Source organism: Takifugu rubripes, chromosome 22 (assembly GCF_901000725.2).
Source record: "Takifugu rubripes chromosome 22, fTakRub1.2, whole genome shotgun sequence".
In the NCBI taxonomy this organism is placed as follows: Eukaryota; Metazoa; Chordata; class Actinopteri; order Tetraodontiformes; family Tetraodontidae; genus Takifugu; species Takifugu rubripes.
Window position 1 is genome coordinate 12,827,002 of NC_042306.1, and position 21,906 is coordinate 12,848,907.

The following is a 21,906-nucleotide window of genomic DNA, read 5'->3' on the forward strand; positions in this document are numbered from 1 at the left end:
GATGCCGTTTCCACGGAAACACCAGCCAGGAGCATCTGACTGAGGTTTCATAACCTCTGGAGCCCCGGGAAACCCATTCAAATACGCCCGGAACGTTTCAAACAAAAAGAAACGCGTCTGTCAGCTGAGAGGGAAAGAATAAAAAATCAGCTTTGACGGGATATTTCTGAAACTTACTTTTATAGCCGTTGAGCGCCACCCGGCTGGGATGGAAGAAGCCTTTCCTGCACTGGCACTTGTACTTGTCCAACACGAATCCGTGGCCGCCGATGGGGGTGCACTGGAAGGAGGAAACTACGTTTTAGTGTTCATCCAAATCTCGCCTGGCGTCAGCCGACGTGTCACAAGTGGTTTTTGTGTTTCCACCGCTGACTAATGACATTATACGGTGTCGGCTAATGAACTTGTTTAAATCGCTCCCCTCCATCCGTGCGTTTCCGCACCAGTCGGCCCACTTACAAACTGGGAAACGCCAGGGGAAATCACGGGGCTTCGCCGAGTAACAAGCAAAACTAATTAATATCTAAATAAAGACTTAAGGGTTGTTTGCAGAGTTAAAGCCTGTCTGCATAACACTGTCTTGTGCTTATGACTGTGGGAGCTCCACAGGCTTACCCACCATCTGGAGGGGGGGGGGGGGGGGACGCCAGCACTGGTGAGGATACTTGTGAATGTCCCACTGCTAAAATAAAGCCATAAATATAACATGTACGTTCATACATTGTTCAGTAGGTTGCATGCTAGCAGTACAAACAGAGTCTTTCCTCCGGGACAGAAGCTACATTTGCGCCTCACAAACCAGTGACGGTTCCTGGTGAATTCTCTGGTTTATTAGACAGGAATATTTCAAGTTTGGAGTTTTTTTTCCCCATGGGATCCATGAGAGGAGTGGTGTTAGTGTGGCGCTCTCTGAGCCAAAAGGCGGTTAGCATAGCAGCGAGAAGAAAGTAAAACAGCTTGTCTGGCTGAGTTAAAAAAAAAAAAAATCTACAATCAGCACCTCTGCGTTATTATAACTCATTATGTTTAGATATCAAAGAAACGGGTTTTGTTTTGCTGGTACAAGCATGTTTTCAACTTCCAGACATTAGGCTAAGCTGTCTCCTCAGATACCGGAGCTACTTTAATGCTTTTTAGACAAATCCCATGTTTTATTTTTATGAATAGGCAATTAGCTTAGCATCAAGAGAAAACTCTCTTCTAATCTTTGGCATTAGGCCTATTAATGCCTCTATTCCTGAACTATAACATGTTTATTATAATGATTAGAACACATTATTATTACTATTGCAAACGGCTAAATTGTATTCTCATTAACAATTAACGCAGCGTGGTTTGATTATTGTTTTAAAGATGGCAGCATCCTGCAAACTGCAGCTACATCAGCGGAGAAAAGCTCTTTGGCGTGATAAACACGGCCACACGTACGTTGTTTCTCAAAGCTGAGGAACGGCCCCAATCCTCTAAACTGAGGATTGAGCCATGGCGGGAGGAACGTCTGAGCAAATGCTTGACAGAGTAAACAGATAACGGTAAATCACGGCGCCAGCGGCGGCTCGGCAGTTAAGACGCGCCGGTCCCCGTCTTCTGAAGACGGATGTGGGCTTGGAACCGCTGAGATTTCACCCTGCTTGTTATTTTCTGAGAGTTTTTATTGACTGGCGGAGGTTTGAAGTTCCAAACGCTGCATATCAGCTGTGCATTTCCTGCTTCTTGTTCATTTTGCACGAAAAAACAAACAAAAGCGGCTTTCCCCCCCCTTTTAAAAGGAGGTTAGACGTCAAAATTCCCCCAATGACGTCAACCTCGACCAGAGAGGCGACTTTAGTGGCGCAACCATTAGCAGAAACAAAGGATAAAGGCAATATTTGCAATATTCATGCAACTCAAATATCCTCATAAACGTCCCCCCCCCCTTCCCCCCCCCCATGGAGAATCATGAATAGAGACCAGAAGAGCGAAAACAACAACTGCCGGATTTTGGCTTTTCTTTTTCTGAGGGAACCGCATTGACGCCAGGAATCAGCCAGTAAGATGAAAACCATCCGCCGCTTTCAGCTCCACCTGTTTTTTTTCTGTTCTTTTTCCATCACGCGCAAATAAACGCGGGCCAGAATGAAGGAGCAGGTGGTGCGGCCTCCCCAAAGACGCCCAAAACAGTTGGCCCCCCCACTGAAGACAGACAGACAGACAGACAGACAGACAGACAGACAGACAGACAGACAGACAGACAGACACCATTAAACGCGACCACATTTGACCTAAATGATCCAAAGAGGCTCCTTTGACAGGTGCCGTTTTAAAGCTAATGAGGGCGTCGAGTTGAGCCTCCCTCGATTCAGCTAATAAGGCTCTCGGAACCATTCGTAGGCGTAACGCTGAAAACGTTCCCCGAATGGCAAAAAACAAACAAACCCCGATGTCAAAACACACAATCAGCAAGGAAGCAGGCGCCGTTTATCCCTCCGTGGGCAGGAAAAGGGCCATTTGACACGTCCCACTTTGATGGAGCACCCTGGTGAAAGTGTGACAGAGTTTTAAAATTGGCTTAACTTTTTTTTAAGCATTGGAACCTGCTCAACCCCCCCTCTCCCCCCCCAAACACGTCCAACCAGAGTTAAACAGGCCAAGTCGATGCTGTAATGGTCTCTAAATTCGCTGAGCCTGGGAGCGAGTTTCTGGTGAAACAGCCCGTCTGTGGCGCCTGGTTCTGTTTTCTCGCTGTGCCGCTTGTTAATAAAAAAAAAACTGTGAACACGACACCGAGATGGGAGCTGGCGAGAGCAAAAGTGGGGAGGAGGGAGCATGTGTGTATGTGGGGGGGGGGACTCGGTGTCCCTCGGAGATCTATAAATACACTAAAAGCATTAAAGCCTAAAAGCATCACAATCACTTTGTCCCGTGGGCAGAAAATCTGTCTGCTGCAGTTTCATGCAGTTTTAATGGGGGGGGGGGGGTCACCCTGGACACGACCCTGAAACCCTAAAACTCACCAGCACGTCGCCCCCGGAAACGGAGACGACGGCTGTGCGAAATGAGACATTCTCCAGGACGCCAAAGGCTGCAGAGGCGCCTCCTAATTGGCTGTGGCGAAACAGGGGTCTCGCCCGGCATGGCTGAGACTTATGAGATGAACCCTCATCTTTTCCAAAACAGGCATCTGGGCGGGTGCTCCCCAGCCCCCCCCCTCACTCAATTAGGACCCCACTGCTGCCGCCGACTTGACAGGCTCTTGCGTTTCTGCGTGGCAGCCGCCGGGCTGCAGGCGGCAGATTAGGGAAGCTTTTCTTTTTCCTGTCGAGGATGAATCTTCTCTGGCGAGCGTCTCTCCTCCTCCATCACTCCTCCTCCTCCTCCTCCTGGTGTCGCTTCCTCTCTTTCCACCACGGCCTGTGCTAAGCTAGGAGGGGGGTTCTCAGGGTGGGTACGTGTCCGTACTTGCCTGCTCGCATACTTGCCCAAGTTCTGGTTCAGGCTCAATAAGCTCCAGGTGCCTGGATGCGTCCTGTACGCGCTCCGCCCATTCAATTGTGCATCAGACATGAGGTCTGGACCGCTAGGTATCCCACAATGCATTTCAGCTCGGTGAGAGACAGCAGGGAACACCTCTTCTTACCCCACATTGGACTCTTTCCTCGCGTTTTTAAAATGAAAGGAAGTCCTCAAAGGTGCTGGCTCTGCCGGCTGCAGCGCCGGTTCACCGTGTCTCAGAACATGTCACTCCATTTTTAGCTGTAGAGCTCCGAAGTCCCCGAGGACGGACGGAAAGCCTCCGGCAGAACAAAACATGGAGCGCTGAAGGGAAACAGCCTGCAGAGCAGGTTCTCTTCTGTCTCCACTGCCCCTGGACCCTTAAAAATCTCCTTAGGATGAAGAAGAATTCCCAGATCCAGCTTTTATTTTCTTAAAAATCTGCACCGGTGGGTCTGAACTGCTCTCATCTTACCGTAAAGGCACCTTAAAGTCTAAATACCTTCCAAACCAAACCAAAAATCATTCTGATTATCGTTCCTCCGTGTCAGGTTGATGCTCTCAGAAGGAATTCTGCTCAACAACCTGGAATGTTTGGGACGTGGACGCGGAAGGGCGACGCCACAAAGGTGTGAAGGGTTCATTACCCCTGCGTCTAACGTGGCCTCGTCGGCTCCAACAAGTCTTTTTTAAGGCAGGAAAGCTGCAAGCGCGAGCTCCTGCGGCGCCGCTTAAAGCCTTTTCTCTCAGTTTCAGGTTGCCAGGCGGCGTCTGGAGTGAAGATTTCAAGTGTTTGCGGGGGTGACAAAAAAAAACGGGTTTAAAAAAGAGAGCTAAAGACAGCAGGATGGAAAAAGAAAGACTTGGAGGGTTTTAAGAAAGGGAGAGAAAGTGGCCTGATTTTGGAGGAGTGTGAATAGCCATGGAAACGGTGGAAACGGGAGCAGCGGAGGCCCGTCGCCGACGGAGACGAGCGACTGCAGCCGTCTCTGGCTGTCGCAGCGCTTCACACCCGCCCTCGATCTGCTTTTGAGGCTCGTTTTTCAGGGAGGACGGGAAAAAAAAACACGGATGTGTGGATGCAAACAGGCGCCCAGGAGTTTCCAAGTCAAGATGGAAATCGCACGCAGCGTTTGTGCTTCCTCGAGTCCTTGTGTAATTATATAAGCAGCGCTTTCTTATGTAAGATGTTTCCCCCATGACTGACTGTCCATAATGCATGAAATCTTCTATTTGGCTGACAATGACACGTCCTATCTTCCTCCACAGCCTGAGCAGAGCGGGAAGAAAAAGAAAAAGAGGAAGAGGAGTAGGATGCTAAGGAGGCAGCAGCTAAATCCACTCTGGGTTGTTTGTACTCTTCATTAGAGATGTTTTTAACACAAGACCAGCAGAAAATGACTGATTTACATTCCAACTGGAAATGGGAAAACTGTAAAGACGCCGCACGTTTTCGCTTTGATCCGGTCATCAAAGCGAAAAAGCCCGCTTTGTTCTTCCATTTGACAGGATCCAGACGCTCTGGAGTCGGTTCTGCTTCTGCCGAATTGTGTCGAACCGATTTATTTGAAGGGACAGTTTAGACTGTTGGTCCTTCAAACTGCTGCTCCATCACGCAGCAGGAAGCTCCTTCACGATTACTTGAGGCGGCTACATTAATGTTAATAATTGATTATATCGATCCTGTCGTGAGCGTGCATCATCGTCTGCTGCTGCTGCTGCTGCTGCGGGTTATTAATTATCAGCAGCGTAGAACAAACGATGCGGTCTCTCTTCGTGCCACCTCCCAACATTTCCCGTCACCTCGTTTCTTAGCAGGAGAAACTCCAAATTCAGCCAGATGGTTGGCGTCTGACTCCAGCTGGTAGCGGCTCCCCTGAATATGAAAATAAATAGCATCACTAAAGGATGGATGGCAAACGGCGCCACGGTGCCAAAGCGGGGCCGGTGAAATGATCCCGGGGGGCTGCCATCTTGGAACGGTGAGATCCCCAGAGGAACTCTGCAGCCCCAGGAGGCCTCAGCCGACTCTCAACCGCTGTTTAATACTAAAATGACCGTTTAGGTGCGTTTTAAGGGCTTGAAAACACAAAAGCCCGTTTGTCGGGCTCCCTTTCGGGGGCCCTTTCTGTACGTCCGCTTTGTTGTGTCTCCGCTCGTTTGGGTCTCGTTACAATCTCCACTTTGAGGCGCGCCGCGCCCGCCGTGACCAATCGTCTGGTTTCGCCGCCTTCACATCAAACGTGAACAATCTGTTCAACATTAGGCGGAATAATGAAAGAAGGAGGAAGCTGCGGGGTGCTGACATAAAGCTCCAAACTGAATGGAGATCGGAGCGGCAGTAATAAGGGGCCGCTGCGTGAGTGCTCTGCCCGGAACCACCATCCTCCATCACATTACCGCGGGCCGGCGCTTTATTGTCATTTCTTTTGGAGACGCAGCCTCGGGCCGCGTTTGCACGAGATGGAAAAGGCAATGAGCCTCACGTTGGCTTTCCACAGTCCATTTCCCGCAAAAAATGTATTTAGCGGGATTTAGACATAAACTTTTAATGAGGACTTTGAGACGACGGCGAAGCTTTTGGCCACCGGGCCGAAAGGTTCGACAAGGAAAGGGCGGAAGGTCGGGAATAACCAGGAGAAGAAGGGAAGAAACCGCGCCTGAGGGTTTTAAAGGCGCCTTTGGCAGGAATGTTCCAAGGGATCTCGGAATTCTGACATTCCTGCTGCACCTCAACACATTCTTCCAGGTCAGAGGTCAGGAGAGCAGGTTCGGCGTTCTCCGGTGCGTAGGAATGAAACGTCTCAGCGGCCGTGGATGCCATTAAATCCTCCGCTGTTAGAAACCCGGGAGGTCGATACTTTCAACAGGGCTAAATTATAGCTGACGTTCCAGACGTTAACGTCCGCGATGTTTTCTAAATCTTAATCCGCCGCCTGCGGCCCAGACACGTCAAGAGAACGGGAGACGAATGACACCGCCGGTGGAAGACTGGCGTGATTCCTTCCCTCCTGGACAATTAAGGGAGAAAAAAACTGTGACGATTCATAATGTTCTTGGACAGACGGATCGGAGCGGCCCGGAGCGCTGAAATAATCAGCGATCAAAGAAATGAACGGGAGGCAAATGGCAGGTTAATCAGGCCTTGTGCTGATAAATGTCCAATATGGACACCTCCTGGGGGGACAAAGACAAAGAGTATTGTCAATTATTCACTCTCTCTCTCTCTCCCTCTCTCTCACCTTCTCCCCCCTCTCTCTCCCTCTCTCTCTCTCCCTCTCTCCCCCCTCCCCCCCTCTCTCTCCCTCTCTCCCCCCCTCTCCCTCTCTCTCCCCCCCCCTCTCTCTCTCCCCCCTCTCTCTCCCTCTCTCTCTCCCTCTCCCCCCCTCTCCCTCTCTCTCCCTCTCCCCCCCTCTCTCCCTCTCTCCTCCTCTCTCTCTCTCCTCTCTCTCTCCTCTCTCTCTCCCTCTCCCTCTCCCCCCTCTCTCTCTCCCTCTCTCCTCCTCTCTCTCTCTCTCTCCCTCTCTCTCTCTCTCTCCCTATCTCTCACCTTCTCCCCCCCTCTCCCCCCCCTCTCTCTCCCCCTCTCTCTCCCTCTCTCCCCCCTCCCCCTCTCTCTCCCTCTCCCTCTCCCCCCTCTCTCTCCCTCTCTCCTCCTCTCTCTCTCTCTCTCCCTCTCTCTCTCCCTCTCTCTCTCCCTATCTCTCACCTTCTCCCCCTCTCTCTCCCTCTCTCTCTCTCTCCCCCCCTCTCTTTCCCCCCTCTCTCTCTCCCTCTCCCCCCCTCTCTCCCTCTCCCCCCTCTCTCTCCCCTCTCCCCCTCTCTCTCTCCCTCTCTCCTCCTCTCTCTCTCCTCTCCTCTCTCTCTCTCTCTCCCTATCTCTCACCTTCTCCCCCCTCTCTCTCCCTCTCTCTCCCCCTCTCTCTCTCTCTCTCCCTCTCCCCCCTCTCTCCCCACCTCTCTCTCCCCCCCTCTCTCTCCCTCTCTCCCCCCCTCTCTCTCCCCCCTCTCTCTCTCCCTCCCCCCTCTCTCTCCCTCTCTCACCACAATCCATTACACTACATGTATTATACATATCATATGGCCGAGAACACGTGCGGACGCAGACTTCCTGCACAGAGATGGGTAAGAACACACGCTTTAAAACACACAGCACACACGTATGCACGGCGCCCTCCTCCCCCACAATCATCACGGCACGCCATCCTCTGCAGAGACAATCACACGCCTGTTTGATTTAGAGCAGCATTTCAGATTTCAGAACCTTTTTTTTTTTTTGGCAAAATCACAATGCGAGCGCGGACGCCAACGGCAACTTTTGCCGGGCGACCTATTTTCGTCATGGCGGCGTGATTAAAGCGCAAGCTCAGGTGTAAAAACAACTTCTGTTGCATTGTGGGAAGTCTGTCTTCCACTGAATGTGCAGAAACCCGCCGGCTCACCTCCATACTGGTGAGATTACAGCGATGAGTCCCAGCAAACCAGCCACTGGTGGAGCACTGGTCGATGTCGACGTCCTGCAGGTTCACATCCACGCGAATGACACCGCTGCAAAAGACAGAGAAGAAGACGGATTTAAATAAGCAATGGATGAGCCGAGGGGTTTAATCATTCATCTTCTGTCTAAAGCACTTAGCTCAGGGGCGGCAGGGGGGTAAAACAACGGAGGAGAATCGGTGAGAGAAGATATACATTCAGTTCAAATAATACATCAAATACGCTGTCGCAAATCAGACGGTGCAGGAAAGTGCGGAGGAGAGGGGCAAAGGTTGGAGAAGAAAATCGAAATGGAACAGAGGGAGCGATGCTCTGAGTAACTAAGGTCAAGGGAAAAGCAGAAATCGGGCGGAGGAACAGATGAAAAGCAGAGTGAAGGGAGATAACTGGCAAGAGAAACAGGGTCAGTTTCGAAAGCACATCTACAACTATCGGATGTAATTATCATTACTTCAAGCATCTTTTATTGCTTCACCATTACTTTATGCGCACATGGACCGTATATGTACTGTACATTTAATAATGTGGTAAAATCCTCAGCAGAATAAACTGTGACGTGAACTGTGGGGCAAAACTTCAATTGTTGGGTAATAATCTATAAAAATCTCCATTGGGGGGGGGGGGGGCTCAGATTTGCTGCAACAAGGACCCTCACTCTTGGAAGGAAGTCTGCTTTTAAGTCCTTGAACTGTAGCCAGGCAGCCATTATCCAGTTAGTTCAGTTAGCTGACTGGATGAGGCTGTAGAGGCAATTACAAGGAGGAGCTTTCAAGCCTGGAGGACCCATGAGGACCCACCAGAACCATCCGAGCGCCAGTCCATCACACGCCACACACCTCAAGGTCATTTAGTCTCAAATCAACCGCATGTGCATGTTGGGGGGGGGGGGGGGGGGGGGGGAGACCTGTTCAGGGTGTGGGGGAGACTCTAAAGAGGAATTAGCAACAGAAAAAATGTCTAGAAAGAAAAGTTGTGGATGGAATATTAGAATATAAATGGATTTCCAGTAGGTGGTGGAGGGTTGGGCTCCTGAGCGCCTCTCTGGTCTTATGAACCTTTGATTATTGAGTTGTTGCTCTGAATAAATTGGACAGCTCTAACGTTAAAGTTCTAACGTTGCCATGTGTGCTGCTGTCTAATGAAGCAACGGCGCAGAACAAGGAAATAACCTTTAAGGGTTCCTACAGACAACACAACGTGAAATTTAAATGCAAAAACTGGGGGGATAAAAGGTAAGAAGTGTGTGTTGTCAGCTCCTAGCCAGAAACCTGCCTGCAGGACCGGGTTGGAGGTGGAAGTGAAGCAGAGAGCTGCTGGTCTGAGCAGCTGGTAGCCATCAGAGTGTGTGGTCAAACACTGTTCGCCGACGTGACGGCAATACAGAAGAAACAGCTGGAGACTCTAAATAGTGGAGTGGCTGTGAGGTCCGAGGACTTCGGGCGGTGTCAGTGGCGGCTTGTCTGAGGCCAGAGTAGATCACCTCCCCCCCAGCATCGGCGTGTATGCAACACTGTCCTGAGCTAAAGGCTCTTTTCGAAATGAGCTACAAGGAAGCTGTAATAGACTCATCTGCAGATGCAGCTTTGATTGTTTTCCGCCCCGCCGGGAGGCAGCTCCCACTCCTCCCCTGCTTTGATCCGCAAGTAAGCAGTGAAATCCGCAAGTTAAATATTTTCACATCTGGTCTAAACTGACAGGAAGAAGGCAAACAGAGCCGAGGACCGTTGGAGACAGACGAAGGCGCGGTGCGGCTGACTCCATCATCCATACTAGATTATGCATTTCTGACCAGAGTCAAGCAACTTTCTATTTTTAGACTCATCTCTGCGACGGAACGAAGGAACCATAAAAGTTGCAGAGTGCAAGTCATGTTAGAAGAAGCAGAGCGAGCAAGAAAATGGCATGCCAACACTACTGGTCTCTGGGCACCTGTCTGAATGACTCCGGTTACAGAAGAGGAAGGACTGGAGCTGGAATATCCCAGCATGTATGGAGCCTAAGGTCTGCTCATCCATACACACCTGCTCTGTCAGCAGGAGACACAACCAGCTCTGGTTTAAACACACTTTTACAATCAGGACAGATTCCGAACGCTGATCCCTGATACTCAAATCCTTGGTTCCTGGAACCACAACTGCGATAATAAGATACTCTTGATGACCTTTTCCACCTCCATCACAGCAACAAAGCAAAGAAAAAGATCTGAGACACTGAGAAAGAGCTGATAAAGACACAGATGTGGACACGTCTGTGTCCCTATTTCCGGTAAAGAATGAATTCCTCTACTGAAACTTTACGTGCACAGATATTTTAAGGGACAGGCACGAGCGGGTCCACCTTCCCTTCCTGTCGATGGTTCTCAATGGGTGCTGCCTTATGCATTTCTTAGTTTGGGACACAAACAGAGAGTCCAAGAGACGCTGCAGCATTGAAACTGCAACTCAAACGTGTCTGTGGAGTTAAAATCACGCAAGGAAATATTGTAGCGAGGTCGGATGCAGAAGGATCCGCGACCTCCTGCCGAAGCTTCAATCTTAAGCACGACTCCCACGTTCAGTGAGCAGCGTGAATTCTTCCAGGCGGTCGTATGTAAATGGGAGCGTGTGGATGCCAGTCGGGGTCGAGGGCGTGACACCGAGGCGCTCTTTCGGTTTGTTCCGAATGAGTTAAGTGGGTGAAACACGGATGGATGGGAAGGCTTAGTGCACCTGTGAGTGGTTTTTCATCCCGCTTTGTGCGGTTTCATTGTTTATTTATGATTTAATTGATCTGTTCCAGGCACTCTTGGATGGCCGCCTTGAAATATGAGATGCTTTGGCAATTCTCTGCACCTCTGTGCCTGCATCCACAAGCCACAGTCGTCACACACGCACATAAATGCGAACATTAGACGTTGCGGCACAGCTGTGCTGTGACAGGTGAGCATAGGAAATGAGCGAGAGCAGCCTTCAGTGTGTCTGTGAGCTCCTCTGCCATCTGCCTCCTGCATCAAGGCTGCGGTTGTTTAGGGATTAACATTGCAGTTTCAAAGCCTTCCGTCAGAAGGTTGTCTGGTTGTTCTCCTTGACTGTGGTTTAATAAGATTGTTTCACTCAGACCCGTTTCCCACCACAGGATTTGTGCATTTCCTTCACCTTTATCTCCTTGAGTTGCAGAGCTTTGTATGCACCTCCAGACAAAACCCACCACGCTTACATTCAACACATGCTTTATGATTTTTGTCCACTAAATTCTTTATTTTTGGCGCTTTAACCCCTGACTGGCTATTTTACCTTTAAATCTTTAACCTCATTTTTCTCTCGGACTTTACATTTTTCTCTCGTGAGTGTTATTTGAATTTGTCTCTCCATGTCCAGGAATACATTTCCATCAAACTAAACATGCAGTTGGTTTCATCTCACCGGAACTTTGGTGCCGAGTTGCTCGTCAGTCCGTAGAATCCCGCCGACAGCGTGAGCAGCCAGTGGGGCACAAACGCGCCGTTCTCGCACTCCAAATACGGCGCCGACCACTTGATCTGGGTTTTGTCGAGCAGGTACCCTCCGAGCTTGGCGCCGTCTCCATCGGGGACTTTTCTGTGCACGTGTGGTCTCCTTCCGTCCCTAAAGTCATTAAACCAGTCGGACTCCGGGCTTCTGTTCTTCAGGTGCTGCTGCGCAGATCTGGACAGGTCCTGCAACACGACCTCTTCCTCGTTTCTGGTCGCCTGCAGGAAGATGTGCGGGCCGGGCGTCGTCGCATCGGTGTGAAAAGTCACCACCGCCCTGTGGATCTTAGGATCCCCCTCCAGAATACTCTGGACCAAGGCGTAGTACCAGTGGATGTCCCTCTGCAGGCTGTGCTCCCGCGACCTGTTGGCCTGCAGAATGGTGTTCAGGAAGTTTGTGGCGTGCGCTAAAGTGTCCAGGATGCTGTGTAAGGAGTAGTGCGAGGCGACGTGCAGGCCGCCGCGGAGGCTCCTCAGCTCGTACCTGCGCGAACAGTTCACCTGGCTGAGCGCCGATGAGTCCCCGGTGTGCAAGAAAGCGGTCACCACCCTCGGCAGATCCTCCTCGATCTTGTGCGCCACCACGGTGCGCTCGGTGGCCGCTCCCGGGTAATAAGTCGGGTGGTGATGTGGGTCCCTGTTGATATTCTGGGTGCTGAAAACTGGATTCTTCTCGTCACGATCGCTATCCGACCACTCCACGTAACCATAATTGGATCCCCAAACAAGCGCCGTTTGTAAGAGCAGCGGGACGACCAGCAGAGCCATGCTGTTCCTCGTCACGAACGCGAAGAAGAAACCGTGGACGCCTGGTGAAGAGTGGTGAGCATAACTAAACCCCGTCTGGGATTAGGATCACTTCAGAATATCCCCATTTCACGGAGACGATCCACGCTGCTCCTCCTCTGCATCTTCTCAGCATCCTCATCTGCAGAGACGCCGAACTCAGTCAGCAAACACCCAGAATCCTCGGGCTGGGAGCCATCCACGTGAAGTGACGTTCACTGGGTGGAACCGACTTGAGAAGAAAAACCAAATGTCTCTGAAGTTCCGGTAAAATCCTGGCAGACCACCTGAGGTGTCGCCCACCGGTGTGTGGCTGTTTCTCTCCGCTGGCGGTGGGCGGAGCGTGGGAAAGACCGGAGCTGTCCGGTGCTGAAAGTGGAGCCGGAGGAGGAGAGGCGACAGCGATGATGGTGATGGTGATGATGAGGAGGACGATCAGTGACGATGGTGGAGAAGCAGCAGACGGCCAATTAGAATCGATCTAAAATTAGACCAGAATGGAACAATGTCAACGAGGCCAACTGTCTACTACATGTGTCTGCAATGTTGCGCTTTTACAAACCAGTTGCAAAGTTTCACTGCTTAGATATATTTTGGGATTAGATTTTAAGTCTAGGATTCAAAACTGTGCATTTAGTTGTTTTTTTTATCCAGTCTTTAGAAATATTAAGAAGAAGATTTAGCTCCATCCACCTATCCAGGTCTACTCTCCACACTCTGACCTGCTGATGTCACTCCAGAAACCCCGGGTAGCCCTGAAAACACCACAGTATACAAACACCACACAGGCAGTCAGAACTGGGATTCGAACCCAACACCTTTTCATGGCCAAAGCAGCAACGACTGCACAAATATCAATAACATCCATATGGTTCCAGCCTGATTTTGAGAACCATGAACAATGTTCAGAGTTTCTCTGCAGAAAATAAATTGCTCTGTTATTAGAGAGGATGCTGCATAACAAAACAGGTCGCTTAGTTTATATCAAATGTAAAAAGGTGATTTTTAGGTGACTCTAAACCTGGAAAAGGCATAAAAAGCAGCATAGGTCAGTTCAAACTTTAACCAAACTAGATTCCAGAGATCATCTGGAGGCTGCTCTGGACTCTCTGGTGTTGCAGCACTGTACAGCCTGTCCAGGGTGACTTGCAGGTTGTTGCCATGGCAGTGGAAGGTGACAAGATTTTCCCCCGCACTGCCCTGCATGTCAGTAATGGGGAAGGTGCGTGCAGCTGCAGTGCGCGCTCACACACATCTCGCATCATCAACACACTCGTCAGGACCAGCCCAACACGCTCAATTTTAGCAACGCAAATGAACTTAGACAGGATGCACTTTCTTTTTCTTTTTTTTTTACATCCTACGAGCTTGATCAGCGTCGGAAGAGACAGCACCAGCGGTGAGACTGAAAGTAGTGAGCCATGGTGCAAAGTGATTGCTTCTACCCCCTCTATTTCATCTTCTCTTACAAGCGGCGCTGCCTTCCCTGGCCTGATGAATATTTGATGGGCATTTGCTGCTTCATCTGCATGCTTTACAACATGGGTTTGTGCGACCACAACAGCGGTAGAGAGGCTGCGGTATCAGTCATAGTTTCATCCAGGACTTCCTGCTCTCCCAGAGAAAGGCCAGGGCCATCATGCAAGTGTTTTCATCATTTTTCCTCTCTCTATTAATGTAACCAGAGGCCCATTCTGCCACAGCACCAGTGCACAAATCTCTGTGCATCAGAATGTTTTGACCATTCAGTTCTGAACTGTGCTGAGCTTTTCATAAACAAGCCCCACAGATCTCGGGCTGTGCCAATGTCACGGCTGATTTCACATTCCAGGCTGGATAAATGTTCAGGGTTTAATGCCCTATAGATTTTTATGCTTTATCATTGCGTACTCAACGTCGATATCAATTCATTCCACCTTTCAGCAGCAGGGAAGAGCAAAAGAGCAAAAGTGAGAAGAAATATTCACTTGAGCAAGACTTGGTTTATTATCAACTTTGTTGCATGCGAAAAGGAAAAATCAATTGTGTGAAACCATAAAATAAAGACCAATTAGGGGAAAAGGTCAAGCTGAATTGAAGACTAATCAATGCTAAACAAATTAGCATTTGAGCAAAGCCTTGAAATAAAGCAGAGTTTACTTTAATTATAACACAATTATTAACATTAAGATAGTTAAAACAAAATCAAGTTGTCATATTAAATATGGATGGGGTTTTTTTCGCCTGGGGACGTTTTGGGACATGAAAAGGTGTGAATTTGGGCATCATTTTAAGAGATATGTGCGAAGTAAGATTAGATAAATTGGTCGGTGTCTGTTTCTTACTAGTACTATTCCCTACCATGCAACACTGGGAAACAGTGTAGGAAGAAATATCACTGTTCCTTATGGCATTGTGGTCAACAGCGGTTTTTGAAAATCAGATTTAAGTCAGTTCTAACCATCTATCTGGATGACGTTTTAATGCATGGCTCTGCAATGGATTTAGCAGTCTATTTTAGCTGAGAAAACAGTAATTGTAACAGACGCTATATAAATAAAGATTGATTGATTGTCCAGCGACACTTGCTGGACATATGTTGTAATTACACCCAATTCCTTGAATGTTGAGTCTGCTCTAGAAGTCTTGGAAGGTTTTTTTTTCATTCTTTCCAATGAATATCTGTTGTATTATTGTACCAAAATAATAAATAAACTAAATAAAATCAAGGACTCTTACATGTGCAATGTATTTATGTAATTTATACCATTTTGTACTCCAGTGCGGTAGATGGCGCTACACACTTACATCTTTCAAATTGTTCTGTTTGCCCTTATGTAACACACGAAGAAGAAAACAAAACGGAAGTTTATTTGTTTTGTGAGGGAATTTATTAAAACGACGTCGTTCGTCCTTTGTCTTCAGTTTTTCCAGACAAACATTCCGCTGCACCCGTGTTTTGTTAACTTTAAAGTTACGTGACACTCCAAGGACGGCTTGTAAGTGTCGCCGAGCATCATTAGCATTAGCTCTGACTGGCAGGTAAGGTTGTTTTTAAAATGCTGCTGTAGCGAACCCACATGGGTTCCCACCGGTGTGTTGCAGGTCCTTTAATTGGCTAGTCTGCCTATTTGGGTCACTGCTTTTAACTTGAAAATATTTAACTTGAATATATAAATAATACTTGTAACGTCAACGAAAATTAAGATCTCTGATATTTGAAGATCAAAGCGTTTAAAGGGCGTTGAAGTTGCCCGTGATCCAAATGCACCCACGTACGCAAATGTCTGCGGTGTTTTTGAGGTCACGTCTTTATACATCATTAATAACGCCATCGTTCGTTGGGCTTGCGCCTCTTTTAGTTCTACAATGAGATGAGAAGTTACGAGAGCTTAAGCTAATGTTCATTTTTATACCTCTATCGTTTCAAATGTTACATGAATGTGTGCGTTGCGTGGTTGAATACTCAAGGGGATATCTGTTTTTCTGTCGCAGCATATTCAGAAATTTGTCATGGATTCTCTCTCCAACCCCAAGAAGCCTACGAATCAAGAACCAATTCAAAACCAGAACCAATCAAGTACTACTCCTCAGAAAAATGCTTATGCCAGGCTTCTCAGTCAGCATAACAGCAGCAAATTTAGTCTTTATCTTAAGCAACACATGGCGGATACAATGTCCCAAATCGAAGAGCTCATGCCAAGCCCACAGATCAAAGTCCAAAACGACGTTCAAAACGTGAGCTTGAAAAAGGGAGACCCGGTGCTTAGCAGCTTTTCTGACTCTGCTGATGATTCCTCATATCCCCAGAAGAGCAACGGAGAGGCGAGTTCACTGTCGCTGTACCTGCAGAAGCTTGTCACCCAGAACAGTCAGCAGGACCGTGAAAGAAAGCAGGGCGTGCCTGGCAGGCAGCAGCGTGGACAGAGACGAGACACCACCACCAGCTATGACGGGGACGTCGAGTCTGGGGAAGAACTGCATCTGTTAAAGTGCAATCAGTCCAAGAAGCAGCAGAAGAAAAACAAGGACTCTCAAGAGACAGGCACATTGTTTGGGCCCCCTCAGAGCCCAAAGACAGCTGTTGCAACTGGACAGGAGCAGAAGATGGCAAAGTCAAAGAAAAAAACCCAAAAGAACTCAGAAGATGCCACAAGCAGACAAGGACTATCAAAATCCGGTGCTGACACTCAGATGTTGAGGCAGGGTAAAGACGACAAACTCCAGCAAACCCGAGGTAAACTCAGTGGCAGATATACGCCTTGTATTTCTTTTCACCCTTTTTCTGACTTTGATCAAATTGTTTCCCAGCTCCGAATTCTCCCGCTCACAAGAACAAAGATGGCAAAGGAAAAAAGAAGCAAGTGTTTGAATCCTACTTGACGCTCGAGGAGGTTTCTCATGGCCTTAAAAGAGGAGAACTCATTCAGGTGCGAGAGGCCCCACAACATGTTTGATAGTTGGATGGGTGATCAGACCTAAAATATGAAGCAGAATCCATGAATAGCTTTAAACAGCAATGTTTCTTTCACTCTAGATTATGTATTTCAATCTTTAACAGTGATCAAGAAGGAAATGTTTTGATGTTTAAAGTGAAGTGGTTTTTAACTGAACCTTTTTCTTGCAGGGACAATTAAGGATCAACCCAAAGAATTATCAGATCGCTTATATCCCGTCACCAGTGAGTTCAGCTAAGGCTGGTGTAGACTCGTATCTTCTTGGTAACTTGTTGCACTCTTGAATGCACGTGGCAGAAGATGAATGATTCGATTTTATCTCCGCAGGATGATACAAGAGACATATTTCTGGATGGCATCGTAGCTCGTAACAGAGCGCTAGATGGAGACATTGTGGTGGTGCAGGTCCTCCCCCAGGACCAGTGGAAGGTAGATAAACACAGTCTGGTTCAGTTATCGGTCTCGGTGATATTAAGGTATTCTGGGGCTCAAGGATTCTTTTGTTTTCAAGCAGGTGAAGTCAGATTCTGACTGTCAGTGCTCCAGCGAATCGGACAGCCAGAGGGAAAATGTAGTTCCGGCCGCGGAGAAGAGCGCATCGCCCTCCTCCAGGTCCGACCTGGCTGTGGCGGAGTCCAGCGACAAAGATGACATCACGCAAAATGTTCAGGATCTCAGTCTTGGTTGTCCAGGTAACCAGGAATGCATCAATCCACGATTTATTTCTGAACTTTGCTCTTTATTTATATGAATTTAGAAAAGAAGTGTTCGTTTGAGGATCTCACACCCGTCAATATGTGGTTTACAGCAGGGAAATCGCCTGAGCAGCCGTCGGTGTCGGGGTTGAACAGAGAAGTACTTCAAAGGACTGCTAAGGTGAGTTCAGCCAGAACTTTACCCATCCTGGCATCTTCTCGCATCCTAACTACACTGCAAGACCAGACATGTCTGAAGCTGGGGTGAGTCAGCGCGTGGCTTCTCTTTTCTCTGGTGTTCTAGGTCGTCTATATCGTTGAGAAGAAACACTCGAGAGCTGCCACAGGCTTCCTGAAATTCGTGCCCAATAAGCCTTTTGCCATGTTCTCCCCCGTGGACCACCGAGTCCCGCGGATTAACGTTCCTCTTGCCGACTGTCCGGAAGACTTCAGGTGCCGTGCGGGCGATTACGCCAGCACCTTGTACATATGTCGGATCACCAACTGGGAGGCCAACAGCAACTTTGCAGAGGGGTGAGTGTTGCATTTTCAGTCTTGATGCACAAAGTCCAACAGGTGCTAAATGCTTCCCTTTGCTTCCTCCAGTCGTCTCATGAAGACTCTGGGTCAGGCTGGAGAAATCGAGCCAGAGACGGAGGGCATCCTTCTGGAGTATGAGGTGGATTTTTCCGAGTTTTCAGATGAGGTGTTGGAGTGCCTCCCCAAGAACCTGCCCTGGAGCATCCCGCCTGAGGAGATCAGAAAGAGGAAAGACCTGAGGTAGGATACGGTTTTAGAACAATTGGGAACAATCTACATCCTGGTTGGAACCAAAATTAGGTGACGTGTTCTGAATGAAGCCTGAATAATGGTCACACACAACAATGTTGTTCACCTGTAGGGAAGAATGTATCTTCACAATCGATCCTGCGACAGCCAGAGATCTAGATGACGCTCTTTCCTGCAAACGGCTCCCTGACGGTAAACGCTCACAACATCTCCTTTACCCTCACAGACACGTGGAAAACTGGTTTCAGATGCATGTTTGTTGTTTTTGTTTTGTTTTTCAAACACAGGTAACTTTGAGGTGGGGGTCCATATCGCTGATGTGAGTTATTTTGTGGAGGAGGGCGGCGCCCTGGATATCATCGCCAGTCAACGAGCGACTAGCGTGTACCTGGTACAGAAGGTTAGTGCCCCTCAGTGCATGTTTATTAATGATGCACTGAAACGCTTGTTTGTTTATTTGTGTTGATTGTTGATTTTCGTACCTTTACTCTGGCTTGAGACGCCTTACCCTGACCTCCTCTCGTGCAGGTGATCCCCATGTTGCCGCGGCTGCTGTGCGAGGAGCTGTGCAGCTTAAACCCACTCAGCGACAGACTCACGTTGTCTGTCATTTGGAAAGTCACACCGGAGGGGAAGGTAGAACGAATAAAGATCCCACGTAGCCGTTTTTCCACTCCCGCGTCATTCATTGCGCTTCACCTGCCCCCTTTTAGATACTGAGCGAGTGGTTCGGCCGGACCATCATCCGCTCCTGCGTCAAGTTGAGTTACGATCACGCTCAGAGCATGATCGAGGCCCCCGAGAAAATGTTTTCAGCCGGGGAACTGCCGCCAATGGACCCCGAACACCCCATCGACGAGATCCACCAGGCCGTGCTCGACCTGCACGCCATTGCCAAAAACCTGCGAGCTCAGCGTTTCACGGGAGGGGCCCTCAGACTAGACCAGGTCTTGATTTCAGCATCTGCACTTAAGAATTCACCAGTGGATCATTTATTTACACATGGAGGTTGAGTTTGTTCATGCTGTGTTTTTGTGTTATTTTAGCTCAAGTTGGCTTTCACCCTGGATAAAGAGAGCATGATGCCTCAGGGCTGCTTCGTGTACCAGTACAGAGACAGCAACAAGTGAGTAGCAGAGCATCCAGGGATGCACAACAGGGTCTTTCCTCCTTCCCCTCTTTAACATCTGTGACTGTGTGTGCTCTAGGTTGGTGGAGGAGTTTATGTTACTGGCCAACATCGCCACAGCCAACCACATCTACGCCAGATTCCCTGAGGTGGCCCTGCTCCGCCGCCACCCTCCACCCAAAATCAAAATGGTGGACGAGCTGCAGGAGTTCTGTGACCAGTTGGGTATCGACATCGACCTGTCGTCTGCAGGAGCGTTACACGTCAGTATCCACCTCTTATCACAGACACACAGATATTCCTCTATGTGATTTTTAAAGGTTTTAATGCTGTTGAGCCATGTTTTATGTATCCTTGATTCTATATTTTGGACCTGCAGAGGAGCATTCACGCAACTTTTGGTGATGACAAGTATTCCAGCGCCAGAAAAGAAGTCCTCACGCACATGTGTTCCAGACCCATGCAGGTAAGAGCTCAGAACCGGCCGCAGAAGTTTGGTCACCGTTAGATTGGAGTATTTGAGCCGTGTTTTTTTTTTCTTCTTTTTTCTCCCGTATCCCAGATGGCACTCTATTTCTGTACCGGTGCTTTCAACAAGGAAACCAATTTTAAGCACTACGCCCTCAACGTTCCGCTTTACACTCACTTCACTTCACCCATCAGACGCTACGCTGATGTCATCGTCCATCGGCTGCTGGTTGCGTCCCTGAGTGGGTGCCATTTCAGCAGAACTGATGTTCCCTTCTGTTTCACGCCAACTTTCATCATTTACCTGCTTGTTTGCCCACAGAATGCGGCCCTAACTTCAGCCTGGCGACAGACCAGGTCCAGAAACAAGCCTCGCACTGCAATGACAAAAAGAAGGTTTCCAAGAGAGTCCAGGAGCTCAGCAGTGAGCTCTTTTTCGGAGTGTTTGTTAAGGTGTGTTAGCAGATCACATCAGCTCTTGGCTCTTTGCCGAACGCTGTATTTGCAGCATAGTCAGGTGTTTGTTTTTGCTCCGCAGGAGTGTGGTCCTCTGGACTCTGAGGCCATGGTGATGGGGGTGCTGGATCAGTCCTTCGATGTGCTGGTTCTCAGATACGGAGTCCAGAAACGCATCTATTGCAAGGTTGGTTTGTGTTTGAGTTCATTTTAGACTCTGTCAGGATCATTTTTGTGTTTTCTGCTGGCTGTACTTGGACAGAGACAAGCAAGACCAACCATTTCTTTCCATTTCAGTTGATCCCAGGCCTGGTCTCATTCCGCCATCATAAGGTGGGAAAGAAGTCTGAGCTGGTTCTGCTCTGGGCAGCTGAGGACCTAGAAGAACCTCCAGTGGAGCAGGTGGGAACGCCTGGATTGTTGGCACATTATATTTAATAGATATAATATAATCGATGGCTTGGAGAGCCGAGTTCAGATGGCAATAATTACAATTCTTCTTTGCTCTCCCAGGTAATCGCACTCTTCACATTGGTGGAGGTGCAGCTCAAAGTGGACGGCACGGCCATGAAGTACGGCGCCGTGCTGAAGAGACCTGAGGAGAGCAAGTGCTAAACATAAACGCGCCACGCAGAGCACTTTAGATGTTTAAATTTGCACATTTAACCATCAGAACTGTTCCGAGTCCATGTGAACTAACGCAGCAGCGGCTTTTCCTCAAGCTGTGGTGTAACAGCTGTTACCGGCCTAATGTGTAGAAGCTAAAACGTATTTCAGTTCAACGCCAGCGTCTGTTGTGGAGAGAGAAGGGAGCCGTAAAGGACACCAGACCGGTATATTAGAGCCTTTTACTTCCCAGCAGGAAACACAAATAATGGCGTTTTATTTAAGCGATTCATTCGTGTTCTGTTAAATAACAGTGCAGTTTATCACCTTAAATTATTGTTTTAATACGCGACATGGAGATGACTTGAATGTGAATTGCTGCTGGAATTGGTCGGTGGTCTTAAAACAAAGACGCCTTTACTTTGGCTCATTTGCTTCCAGCTGTTTTGTGCTTTTTTGTTTATTATTATGTTTCCTCTCAGATGTGACGGAAGCATTAAGATTTTCTGCCTTAATTTAGTCAACTGCAACAGTGTGGACCTGCCTTTTTGCTTTAAAGGGATCATTTTGGTGGTTTGAACACTTGGTTTGATTGAATTTTGAGCCTATGTGGTGCCAGGCAGCCATGGGGAGCCAAATCTATCAAAGTTTGGGGAATTTTCTTTAGTTTTTCTTTAGATGGGGCTCATCTGGTATCATGGTTGGAGTCCTGCTGAGCTGAACTCTAACGAGCTATCTTCATCTGCGGTTTACACACTATTAAATCTTCATCTCTCAGATTTTACGAGTGAAATGTAAATGTTTTAAGACTATTTTTACTTTGTGGCAAATGATTTGAATGTATTTTAAGGCAAGGTCGGGGGCCACAATCTGAATTTCTGTCGAGTTTGAAGGACATAATTTGAATCATGGTTGCAGTTGAGGGTCAAAAATGTGCTTCAATAGGATAAAAAAATAAAATAAAATAAAATCCTTAATTTTTTGGTCAGTATTGAAATTGTGTATGTGCTGTACTGAACATCACCGCCACCTGTAAACAAAATAAAAAGCTACCAATGACTAGGAATGTTGAAGAATGTTTTTGGA

At 48.3% G+C, this 21,906-nt stretch overlaps 2 protein-coding genes across 4 annotated transcripts in view; one reads left to right on the plus strand and one right to left on the minus strand.

Annotated features, from left to right (window-relative positions):
• gpr158b (G protein-coupled receptor 158b) overlaps window positions 1-12,223 on the minus strand; it is a 29,482-nt gene extending 17,259 nt beyond the window's left edge. The window contains exons 1-3 of the mRNA XM_011616718.2: window positions 11,370-12,223; window positions 7,914-8,019; window positions 178-280 (exon numbers count right to left, since the gene is read on the minus strand). Coding sequence (XP_011615020.2) covers window positions 178-280; window positions 7,914-8,019; window positions 11,370-12,223 — 1,063 coding nt within the window. The remainder of the gene's footprint in view (window positions 1-177; window positions 281-7,913; window positions 8,020-11,369) is intronic.
• Window positions 12,224-15,065: 2,842 nt separating this feature from the next.
• Window positions 15,066-21,880, plus strand: dis3l2 (DIS3 like 3'-5' exoribonuclease 2). 3 transcript variants are annotated; one of them, XM_011616694.2, is made up of 21 exons: window positions 15,066-15,262; window positions 15,716-16,457; window positions 16,532-16,650; window positions 16,848-16,901; window positions 17,005-17,106; window positions 17,192-17,369; window positions 17,486-17,553; window positions 17,677-17,906; window positions 17,979-18,152; window positions 18,274-18,353; window positions 18,449-18,561; window positions 18,690-18,797; window positions 18,875-19,108; window positions 19,208-19,287; window positions 19,370-19,553; window positions 19,670-19,756; window positions 19,853-20,000; window positions 20,081-20,211; window positions 20,297-20,401; window positions 20,512-20,616; window positions 20,728-21,880. In XM_011616694.2, exons 2-21 carry the CDS (start codon window positions 15,734-15,736, stop codon window positions 20,827-20,829), a joined length of 3,126 nt encoding a protein of 1,041 aa, XP_011614996.2. In that variant the 5' UTR covers window positions 15,066-15,262; window positions 15,716-15,733; the 3' UTR covers window positions 20,830-21,880. The 3 variants fall into 3 exon arrangements, with proteins under 3 accessions (XP_011614996.2, XP_011614994.2, XP_011614995.2); XM_011616692.2 differs by having other exon boundaries at window positions 15,067-15,262; window positions 17,189-17,369; XM_011616693.2 differs by having other exon boundaries at window positions 15,067-15,219; window positions 17,189-17,369.
• Window positions 21,881-21,906: the final 26 nt, after the last annotated feature.

Excerpts from the sequence above, each read along its gene's own strand:
- dis3l2 (XM_011616692.2), top strand. The coding sequence starts at position 15,734 with ATGGATTCTCTCTCCAACCCCAAGAAGCCTACGAATCAAGAACCAATT. Across the intron at positions 19,757-19,852 it reads TGTGTTCCAGACCCATGCAG|ATGGCACTCTATTTCTGTAC; the intron begins GTAAGAGCTCAG and ends CCCGTATCCCAG. Across the intron at positions 20,212-20,296 it reads TTTTCGGAGTGTTTGTTAAG|GAGTGTGGTCCTCTGGACTC; the intron begins GTGTGTTAGCAG and ends TTTGCTCCGCAG.